The sequence below is a fragment of the Seriola lalandi genome, unplaced genomic scaffold, assembly GCF_002814215.2.
Source record: "Seriola lalandi dorsalis isolate HSWRI2012SDOR001 ecotype SW California unplaced genomic scaffold, Sedor1 jcf7180002053979, whole genome shotgun sequence".
Taxonomy (NCBI): Eukaryota; Metazoa; Chordata; class Actinopteri; order Carangiformes; family Carangidae; genus Seriola; species Seriola lalandi.
In genome coordinates, this window is record NW_019524532.1 from 179,157 (window position 1) to 190,182 (window position 11,026).

Here is an 11,026-nt window from a genome sequence, read left to right on the forward strand (position 1 = left end):
CAATTCCAGCTGCTATTTGCCTCACCTGGCAAGACCTTGGACAAGACCGGGCAAAAACACAAGAAACATCCAACAGTTGCCATAGAACAATGCGCAAAAAAAGACTAATAAATCAGTTTTTGTTGTAGTCAGTGGGAAAGTAAATGAAATACAAGAGGATAAATGTTAATAAATGAAGGAGTCCAGTCTGTGTGGTGAAACGGCATACATTTGGAGTTTTACTCTTCTTCCTCATAGCTTTTGTTTTCCCTTTTGAAAGGATGCCAAAGAGAGTTCCCTTTTCCTGCATGGCCACCCAGGAGTGATGCTCATGCTTGTGGGAGGAACACTGTGTCAGGTGGTGAGGTGAGGAGACTCCGCGACTGGCGCTTGAGGTCAGACATAGGTTTATTTTCCTAGGCAGGCCCCTATCCAAAAACATCCTCTTCAGCGTCGTCAGCGTCCGCCAGGTACTGACCAGACGGAGCCTTTCAGCAGAACTGCTGTGAGATGGACTGCTTCTTTCTCTCACTAGCTAGTTTAGAGCCATTCACTTACATTTACAAACTGGGCATTCAGGTCACACATTCATGCATGGATTACCAATAAGCCATGCAGTTGACATTTCTTGTGGACCACCCAGGGGACTGCATGCACTGTAGATGAATTTTTAATTCACATTTAAGTAAACTGAAAGATGACCTGTTAGGCACTGCAACAACAGAAACCTTTTTTTTCTCTCTGCTACGTTCCCCACTTGCGTCATCCCCTTGAGCTACAGAATCATTTTCACAATAGATGACTAATCTACCATGTTACTGTTGTACAATGGCTAGTGACAAGGTCATATCACCATGATAACTTGTGTGGTCAAGCAATAATCCAAGCGTCTCAAACTTCACTGATCCAGAATAAATGTTATAGAGGAAACATAGATGTCCCAGCATTGTTTTTGTCTGTTTTCTGTATATTTGCTAACTGTTTGGACTTTATCTGCTACTCTCAGCACCCGTTACTCACCTAATAAACCGAGAAAGTGTATCACTCTTTCTCTCTCTCTGAGGCCTTGCCAAGATTTCTTGAAAGTTGTAGTCATGTTGGTGGTGTAGTTGCAGAGATGAAAATGTTGCTCTGACATTCAATTGGTCCACCACTTTGGTTTGGTTTGAACATGATTCAGGTCAAATGTTTATGAAAAATAATTACAAATAATAACAATGAAAAAAAAAAAGTCCCATCATCCGTAACTGTAGTTCCTGTTTAGTGCTAATTACTAAATGTCGGTATGCTACCATTCGAAATGAAGCTTGAACCCAGCCTTACAGAGCCAACATCATGGCTGTAGACTCTAAATGTTTTATTTCTCAATAAAAGAAATATGATAGATGAGTAGGCTTGAAGGATTTCAACATCTTGCTCAAGAATCACAAAACACATTATTTCTGTTGGACCCAGGTCTCCAGATGCTTGTTGGGTTAACAGAAAATTGGGTGAAAGCAACATTCAGGCTGGGAAAAGGGTTCAAGGAACCACCAGAGAGGCCCCTGTTTGAAGCTGTGTCTTTGACGCCTTTGTGGCATGAAGAATCTTTTGTTTACAACTTTGTTCATAAACACATTGTCAGAACTTTATTAAGTCCATTTTGGAATGATTTGACATTGGTACGTAAAAGCCATGGTTTATCTCAGTTGGAGAATTTCATAAATCCCATCAAGGAATGGGTGTGTGTGTGTGTGTGTGTGTGTGTGTGTGTGTGTGTGTGTGTGTGTGTGTGTGTGCTTGTATGTTGTGTCTCCGTGCATTGTTCAACAGCTTCAACATCTGACATGGCTTTGCTGTCCATGAGGAAGAATTTCTCTCCTTCAAGCCCCTGCAGTGCCAGTAGAATTGGTTTCACTGGAAATGTTTTGCATGCAATACCACTTCTAATTCCAACTTCAGTCAAGGAAAATACCCACAAACCAAATGGAAGTATCACATTTACTGGTGTTCCCATCAAATTAAAAGAAAAAAAGTTATGTTTTGTTTGTTTCCTAAGTGGCAACAAATGACAAACAACAGTTGTTCAATGACTCATAGACTGCAGAGACGATTTAACAATCTATTATTTTATACCGCTATGTTTTAAATATAAATTCCCATTCCTTGATTGATATTGGTTTACATTTTCACAGCTGCAACTCTCCTTTGTTGTTTTTGTCAGGTAACAGAAGGCAAAATAGAGGACAGACATTGTAGACACGAGGCTCAGATAAGGATGAAAGGAAACTAGCAGCTGCATAGCAAGTGAGGAATGTTTTACTACGTACGGTCTTATCACTGTCAGAGAGCTTTTTATGATGTGTGCAGAAATGTAGTCAAGTTTGGGAACCAGCTTGTCACCAGGTACCAATAAGGGCCTCCTTGAAGGCCCAATCCATTTTTTGTGACCATATAGATTTGAGGTATATTCACAGTTAAAGGGTTTAAAACATAGATGGGAAATAAGCAGTTAATTAGTTTCTTTATATGACAACTCAAAATATAGGCATGAGGCTTGAGTCACAAAGCAAGACTAGCGGGTTAGCTTGCTAACTTCGGATTTGTTTACAGGCATCACAAAGTTGGCTCACTTGAGTTAGATCGCATGGTAACATAATAACCAGCAGAGGAGTTCCCCATCCCTCTTAGACTGGTGATGTGCATTTCTATCTCTGTGTTTGTGTAGACATACAAATGACTAATTTACATATAATTATAAATGTTGTTAACTGTGTTATATAGTTTCTGTTTTGGGCTTGAAACCTACTGTACACATGCACAAAGGGTGTTGTGTCATTTGTCCTTTTTATTGCAGTCTATTCATTGCACCGAATAGTAAAAGAATTGTTTTACAGGAGCTGTTTTGTATTTCTTCTAAGTGTTCTTTGCACCTTCCAGTGGCTGAAAAGTGAATTTAATATTTCTCTATGGTGAGGAAATCACTTTGCAGCAAACAGCGCAGAGGTTTCTGATAAATGCTCTTTGTTTTAATCTCTCACCTGAGGCAAAAACCTGACAGAGATAAAGAGATAAAGTAAACTCCTTTGAACTGTATCATAGCCTTGTTAAATAATTGAGGCTTCTTAACAGCAAGTCCAGATACGAACAACTGAAGTTTGTTTGCCTGGAGAAAGGCTTTACTTAAACTGGATACTGTAATGCAAAATTTTCAGATGAGACAGAATACTGTGCTAAAGGAAATGTACAACAGAAAAACAACAATTAAAATATTTCAACTGACTATGAAACAAAAAGACAAGAATCATTAAAACAGGACACCCTAAGGTGACAGTCATAATAACATTTCCCTTTGTCAATATCAGGGGAAGGGTAATTTAGTGGAATTCTGATAATGAAAATCGTGACGAAAGGTGAAGGTACATCCGGCCAATGGCTGGAAAGAGGAGCAGGTAACACGTGTTTTTAAGCATGTGAGGCGAATAACAGGGCAGAAGAAAAAAAGAAAAGAGGTGTTATGGATCAAAGTCCTCTGCCTGAGTGGAACCTCTGAACTGTGAGGTAGCTTATCATGAGGCATCATCTGATTAGGTAACAGTGACTGTACTAATTTCATTTTTTATTGTAAATAAAGTGAAGTACAGTATTAATTCTGGTAGAACAGTCACTGAGACAGATGGCACTGTCAAAAGAGCAAGATCTAGATTGTCTGTGTGTGTGTGTGTGTGTGCGCGCGTTTGTACCACAGTCACAGACTTGATGATGAGAGAATGTCTGGGGGCCCCCGCATATGTCGACATTTTCCATCTGTCAGTCTTACTCTGGCTGCCTTCAATTAACCCCTAACTAAAACCACAACTGGCTTTACTGGGAACGCAATCAAGCAATGTGCAAAAAATTCTTAAGATTTTTTTAATAGAGTAAGTTGACGCATGGAAATACTCAGGATCAGGGAAATTCAGGAAGAGCATATAGACTTTAATGTAGGCTACACTCACTATGTCATCGTCTAAAGTTTTCCGCACACATTGCACCACTCTGTGTGTCAACCTCTGGCCTTATTGCTACATATGAACATTGAAATTACACCAAAAGGTAATAATTGTTTGATAAGACCCCCTTATAATGAGTCATTCAGGATGAATTCACAGAAGTATAAACATGAGAGAGAATAGAAGAGTTTACCTCTTCCCATTTACTCACCCTAAACCCTGTGTCATTTGCCTTAAGGCCTTTAAATTTAATATGATGAGTTGTGAATGTAAATAGTTATGAAAACACCATGATTCAAAACAGTAGCTTTCAGGTTTACTTTGATTTAATTGTTGACGTTTTTACAAAGATATTTTTTCTCAGTTCTTCAAAGACACCTTGAATATATTTTTTCAGCCGTTACAGGAGGAACTAACCCATTAAAACGAGTTCAATCTACTGCCGCAAACTCCAGTCCACTTGGTGGCGTTAATGCACCAGTAATCCGGTTTTCCGACAGTGAAGAGGGGAAACAGAACAAGACGGGGAACTCGTCGTTTCTAGAGCAAATGTTTCTGATCGACGTTATTTTGAGTGAGGACTGGAGGAAATTTCGTGGATTCGCTCTCTGGCAATAACCAGTTTTATACTTTTTCTGCATCACCGTGCAGAATACAATGGCTGCCCCAGGTTGGTATTAGAGTTTAGCAATGTATATAAGTTTACATTTTCATTTGTATCATCCATGTGGTTTACTGTGGAAATCTAATGGCCACGGGAAGAACGATATGGTTAAACAAAGTGGCGCTAACGTGAACGTTAGCATTAAAGTTAGCCACATAGACCAAACAACTTCTTATATCGGTATCTTCCCCCTCCAACGAGAAACAGTTTCACACATGCCGGTAAATTAGACTCTACTGTATTTTTCCCCTCCATAAATGTCTGAACTTTTAGTGCTGTAACACAGAGAGAAGCTAGTAGTAATAAGTAGCTGTTTCTGCGTCTCAGCGACCTCTTAGCTACTCAAAAAATGTGGCTGCTCAAAGTGCTGCTCATCAAAGTCTGTAGTTAGTTGCATCGAGTCTTTAGCAGAAATCTAAGTGGAGCCAAGCATTTTACAGAACAGGTAACATTAAATGTTATCTACAGTTCATATACTGCAGTGTGCAAAGGTTTTAGGCAATACAAGCAAAATGATGATGCTTTCAAATAAGATTGCCGTCGTAGTTTTTATTTTTTCACTTAATTTTGCACAAAGTGCAGAAAATAGACACAGATCAATATTTGGTGTGACCGCCCCCAGGCTCTGAAATGGCACCTGTTCTCCTAAATACAGTTTTTCATGGTATTTGGCAGATAGGTTGTTGGAAAAGTTCTTCAAGTCTACTGTGGATTCACACTGTCTCATTGTCTCCTGTCTCTTCATATAATCCCAGACTAACTTCATGATGTTGAGATCAAGGCTCTGTGGCAATAATGCCATCTGTTACAGGACTCCTTGTCCTTGTCCCTGAAGATAGTTATTTATATCTATAGTTCCTTATGATTGATATAAATATCTAAAAGGGATAATAACTTAACTGTGTGACTAGTACTTAACCTAATAGTATTGTTGTTGGAGATCCAGGTGTCCATGTATACAAACAATTACTTTACACAATAAAAAAAACTCTTATCTTTCAGGGCCTAACAAGGACAACATCAGAGCTGGGTGCAAGAAATGTGGATATCGTAAGTAAAGCTTTAACTTTCATGTTTCATTGCAAATTAAAGGAGGAGATTTTGTGTGTGGGTGTGTGCATGCATGCGCGATCATGTTGCTATGACTCCCTTTATTAAGATGGTTAAATGTGGGTTTGTTGGAGTCATGATGGAATCTTTTTTAAAGCTCTACTGCCAGGTTTATGCAGCTCTTACAAGCAGATTTAATTCAGACATATAAATGGTAATTATGAGTAGTAAAATAATGTTGAACAATATCTGCCAGACACTGATTCATATTTCCTTATAGTGGTTGCAAAGAGTAGACTTGTATACCCAAATCAAAAGCAATGAAACGTTCCTGCTTTGCTATTGTTGTTCATCCATTGACCTTTTTTTTCCCCCAGCGGGCCACTTAACGTTTGAGTGCCGAAACTTTGTCAGAGTTGACCCTCAGAAAGACATAGTTCTGGATGTAAGCAGCACCAGCAGTGAAGAGAGTGAAGACGACATGCCTGCAGCTCAGCGCAATGAGAAGCTGGGGCGAAGTGGCCAGCATCGTAGAGGTATGAAATAGGATCTGCTAAAGCTTTTTTATTTTTAAAAATACTATAAAGCTTGGTCTTGCATGGTTTGCCTTCAAAAGACAAGGTGAATACTTTCACCTGTGGAACTCATCAGGTGGATTTTGGTGGTTGCATACAGATGAGCAACAGCAGTAGCCCCAGAAGCCTCAATGCTACTGTTAGATATATTTTTCCAGATGTTGAGTTACTTGCCCTTTTACTTTATAAGCAGCTACTGTTACAGTAAAAAATATCTTGACTGTTCTGTCTACAAATTTTGTGTGTAAGGTTCCCATGATGATGACAATGATGGCAGAAAAGAGAGACATAAACAGAAGAAGAGCAGAGATAGAAAGTCAAGAAAGAGGTAACTTTTTTCCTACCTTGCAATTTTTTTTACTTCCACACTGAGACTAAAAGTCACTTTTTTACATGTTTATAGTTCTTTGACAACAGAAACACGACCTTATGTAAATATATAAAATGTATATAACGATATGCCCTATATATATTGCATGAGCATAGATACTTTAAAACTGAAAATAAGCTATTACAGATTTAAAGCAGTAATTGTTTTACTGATAATACTTGACTCATAATGAATAAAGAATACATACATTTCTCTCCAAGTCTCCACATGTAAAGTCTTTTTAGTTATTTATTTTGGGAGACAATATAAATTAGTGTTCAAAAATCAGAGATTAGTTTTCTTTTATTAGTCATTCTGCAGGTTTATGATCTTTCAGTCATTTGCTTATTGTTTTTTACTTCCTAGATCTGTTTCATCATCAAGTGATGAGGAGACCACGAAGAAGAAAAAGAAACGCAGCAGGTCCTACTCCTCATCTGATAAAGAGGAGAAGAAGAAAAAGAAACTGAGAAGCCACAAGAAGAAAAGCAAGAAGAACAAAAAGGAGCACGGGAAGCATCACAAGAAGAGACCTAAGAACAGAAAACAACAATCATCCTCTTCTTCTTCTTCCAGCTCAAGTGAATCATCAGATAGTGACTGAGACAACTTGGCTGTGCAGTGTCTGGAGGTCCAACATATTTATTCTTTGGTGTTTTGCAGACATTGTGCAAACAGGGCACACAAGCTGTAAAAAAAGAGTCCAACGCAGAGAGAGGGACTTGAATACACACACTGAGTACACTGTAACCTGCAGATAACAGTTTTTCACTGGCACAAGTAGCAACATCATGCAAATGAAAAAAAAAAATCTGTTTGTGGTTCTCTGAAGCATTTTGGAAATATGTACAAAGCCAGGGAACATGGTCTTATATAGTTTTTTTGTCTTGGTCACACTCCAGAGTTAATTTCTGTACAGACCCGCTGTCATTTCATATTTGACAGTGTTTGTGCAGAGGAATCTTCAGTGACATGGTGCAGTGTCATACATATTACTAAATATCAGTGTAAGGTTTTCTCAGATCCAATCAAGACATTTAAGGAAAATGACCACATATTGTCAGTGTAATAGATTCCTGTAATATGTCAAGCTGACTTTGCTAGTGTCTTGGTTAACATAATGGCAACTATTAACAACAATTGGACCATTTCTTTGTGATTACTACTAGTTGGCAGCAGTTAAACCACTGACTTACATCAGTTGACAATAATAGAGCCTTTGTCGTCTTAGAGTTGTTTAAATGTTTAGAGTGTACTTTTGCTCAGATGGCTTTATAGTACAATGAAACTCCTGGAGCTTCCTGCTAAGACAATGTGGCTGCTCGTAACATGAATTAATTTTCTCATTTAACCAACCATATCTTGTTGGGACATTTTCATTCCAAAGCATTTATGTGTGGACATTTTGGGAACTGTAATTAACTGAGCCTCTTTATACAGCTTGTTAATTTCCTATTTGCCATTTACTATAGCTTCAGTCTGCCTTTGTTTGGTCTTCCCCAGTCAATGTTCTATTATTACAATAAATATATATTTGTATCAAGCTGTTATTCTATTTAGTTTTTAAATAATTCACAATTGTGTCATTACAATAAATGACCAGGCAGAAAATCATCATGGTAATTATTGTGCAAGAAAAGTCTAGTGACATCTTATTGTACATGGTAACAGAGCAGATAGTCATATTTCCTGTAGAGGGCAGCAAAACCTAAAATGTGTTAAAGCATGACTGAAATCTCATGAAGGATGACTCTTAGCATCTAAAATGGTATACATTATACATAAACTTTAATATCATTAATTTAGTTAATGTAGTTGTATTAGAATGTAGCAAAAATCAAAGTATGCTTTCAGCACTATCTTGATTGTCCTTTCTAATCTTCTGAACATAAAAAAAACAAAGTTAATAATTATTCATATTTCTTCACACAAAAATTAGAAAGGAGATTAAAAAAAAAAGATCCTATAAAACAATGTCTCTGTTTGATTTTAAGTCATTTAAAATATTAAAGACAAGTTACCAAAAACTACCTTGAAATGAAATACACCTCTGTCTTTACTCACTTTAAATGTCTTTACTCCACCTAGTGGTCATGATGTGAACACTCAGAGGCTGAGCTGAATCCCCCTCATGTTACTGCCATCATCTTTAATGATAATGTGCAATGGAGAAAAAGAAACATCCTGACACTTGTTTGATTTGCCAGATAATCATGAATAGACAGAAGTTGCTGAGTAACAAGACTTGTTGGCTGGACTCCCTAATGGCAGAGGCACCCGAGTCAAACATCAATCTCACTTAATACTTTAAATGTTCTGAGGCAATTTAATGAACAGCCATAGTCTTCCATGTCACGTCCGCACATGAAGATCCAATTCATGTACACACACTACTGCATAAATGTACTAGACACATGCATAAACATGTCATAAGACACACTCACACATAAAGTAGTGTCCACACATTTCATAAATATCTTTTAAATTAATTCAGAATGATTGAATCCACCTACACAAGCAAACCTTCCTGTCAAAACCTGCATGAGAGAAATGCCACAAAGCTCTGCTCAGTTTTCAGAGAGTTTCCGAGGCAGTGCAGCTCAGGGTGAATTGGGGGGGGACAAACTGTCAGGAAGCTAAGGCTGAAACCCCCCCCTGTGGGGACCTAGACAGGCCGTTGTGGACCAAGGCATCATGGTGGCCCCACAGGCAGGTGCAACAAACCATGTGAGGCATCAATTTAATTTTTGCTCTTATCCTTCTACCTCCATGCCATCAGCATCAGTCTCCGCCAAGACATGAAACAGCAAAAAGACCCACAGAGCCTTACAAACCAAGGATTTTTGGAAGCCCTTATGCTTTGTTAGATCTGGGCTGTGTGACAGGTGTTTACAATAGCACCATTAATTTCACTTTGCCTTCGGGAAGGGGATATCTTTTTAAACATCTGCAACATCCTGACAGCTACATGCATGGCTGCTGATCAGAGCCTGGCACTATGACAAGAACACATCCTACTCCTTTATCTTTTCAAGGTCCAGAGGGGAAATAAATTTAAGTTTTGGAAAAAAACAACAAAAAAAAAACAATCAGGCGCCGCTGACAACCGGGTGAAGACAGTAACGCTGTCAATTAGGTTTCTGGGAATGTCAGATTCCTGTGGGAGCAGCTGAGGTGATGATTTTGCAATTTGAGACCATGTTCACAAAAATATTCACAGAGCGATCTCATTAGTTAGCAGCTTACCACCACCATGGCTGAGGAGTGCCGAACTTAACAGAAGCCCTTATTAACTTTCTATCTTGAGTTAGTTCATACATTAAATTTTCAACTCCTGCTGGCAGTTAGCATAGCTTAGCATAAAGACTGGAAACAAGGGGAAACTGCTAGCCTGGTTCTGTCCAAAGGTAAAAAACATCTGCCTGCCCGCACCTCTAAAGCTATTCTGTACAAAAACCAAAGTGTAAAAACAGCCTGTTGTGGCTTTACAGCTGTGTGCCAGACTATTTTTTGTCCAGGAGCAGTGACTCCAGAAAGTCGCTGCACTAAAAAGGCCAATAGCTTAATATTTAACAGACAAAATGAAAGTTCTTTCAGCCTCCTCTAACTTCTAACTATGGTGAAATGCAGAAACACCACAGCAATGAGTACTGAGCACAAAACATGTTTCCAAATGAAATTAATTATTATAAAAAATTAATCTTGAATAATATTGCTTCATCATTAAAATGTCCAGTTCATTATTTTCATTGTGAAATAACAGAACCATTATATGCACAACATACGCTGCACAACATATTAATGCTGTGCATATGCTTAATGCACTTGAATCAGGCTCTTGTAAAGTGTTGACAAAAGAAACTTGGAGAGTGTGAAACTTCATAATTGCCCAGATGGTAAGAGGACAACTTGATACAGAGGAGCAAATGAAGTCGAAGGATTGCTGCCATGTGCAGCCACACTGAGCAAACCATATGCTGTTTGTATAAGACAACAACAAGGTTTTCCTCTTTTCAACAGCTCATTGGCTTTTATTGAGTCTGTTCGGCTGTAGGGAAGAGGAGAGCAAATGGTTCTCCACTGAGCCATTTAAATGAAAATGAGATGGTCAAAGTCATCTTTTAGAGAGTTTAGCGGCAGAAGAACGGTGATTGAGTCTCCCTGTAAGCATCTTTGAGGCACTGATCTCAAACTTAGTGCAAATCCTTTTTGCAAAATGGCTGACCAGAATGACTATACCATAGGGGTAAATGATCTGTCATTAACACAAGGTGTGTTTTTCAATTTGTTTGTATGACTTCAGCGGCTCAGTTTCAGGCTTTGTGTGGGCAGCCTGGTAGCCTCTGCACTGATGTCTGTTTTTAACCTTTCTTGGGGATTTGAGCACACATGCTCTTTTTTTCCAGCAACGCCCTGC

At 38.5% G+C, this 11,026-nt stretch overlaps 1 protein-coding gene across 1 annotated transcript; it reads left to right on the forward strand.

Annotated features, from left to right (window-relative positions):
* Positions 1 to 4,480: 4,480 nt before the first annotated feature.
* Positions 4,481 to 8,152, forward strand: srek1ip1 (SREK1-interacting protein 1). Its single transcript, XM_023402692.2, has 5 exons — positions 4,481 to 4,620; positions 5,617 to 5,664; positions 6,042 to 6,200; positions 6,489 to 6,567; positions 6,976 to 8,152. Exons 1-5 carry the CDS (start codon positions 4,608 to 4,610, stop codon positions 7,211 to 7,213), a joined length of 537 nt encoding a protein of 178 aa, XP_023258460.1. The 5' UTR covers positions 4,481 to 4,607; the 3' UTR covers positions 7,214 to 8,152.
* Positions 8,153 to 11,026: the final 2,874 nt, after the last annotated feature.

Coding starts and splice junctions, on each gene's coding strand:
- srek1ip1 (XM_023402692.2), top strand. Junction 5,665..6,041: donor GTGCAAGAAATGTGGATATC/GTAAGTAAAGCT, acceptor TTTTTCCCCCAG/CGGGCCACTTAACGTTTGAG. Junction 6,568..6,975: donor GATAGAAAGTCAAGAAAGAG/GTAACTTTTTTC, acceptor TTTACTTCCTAG/ATCTGTTTCATCATCAAGTG.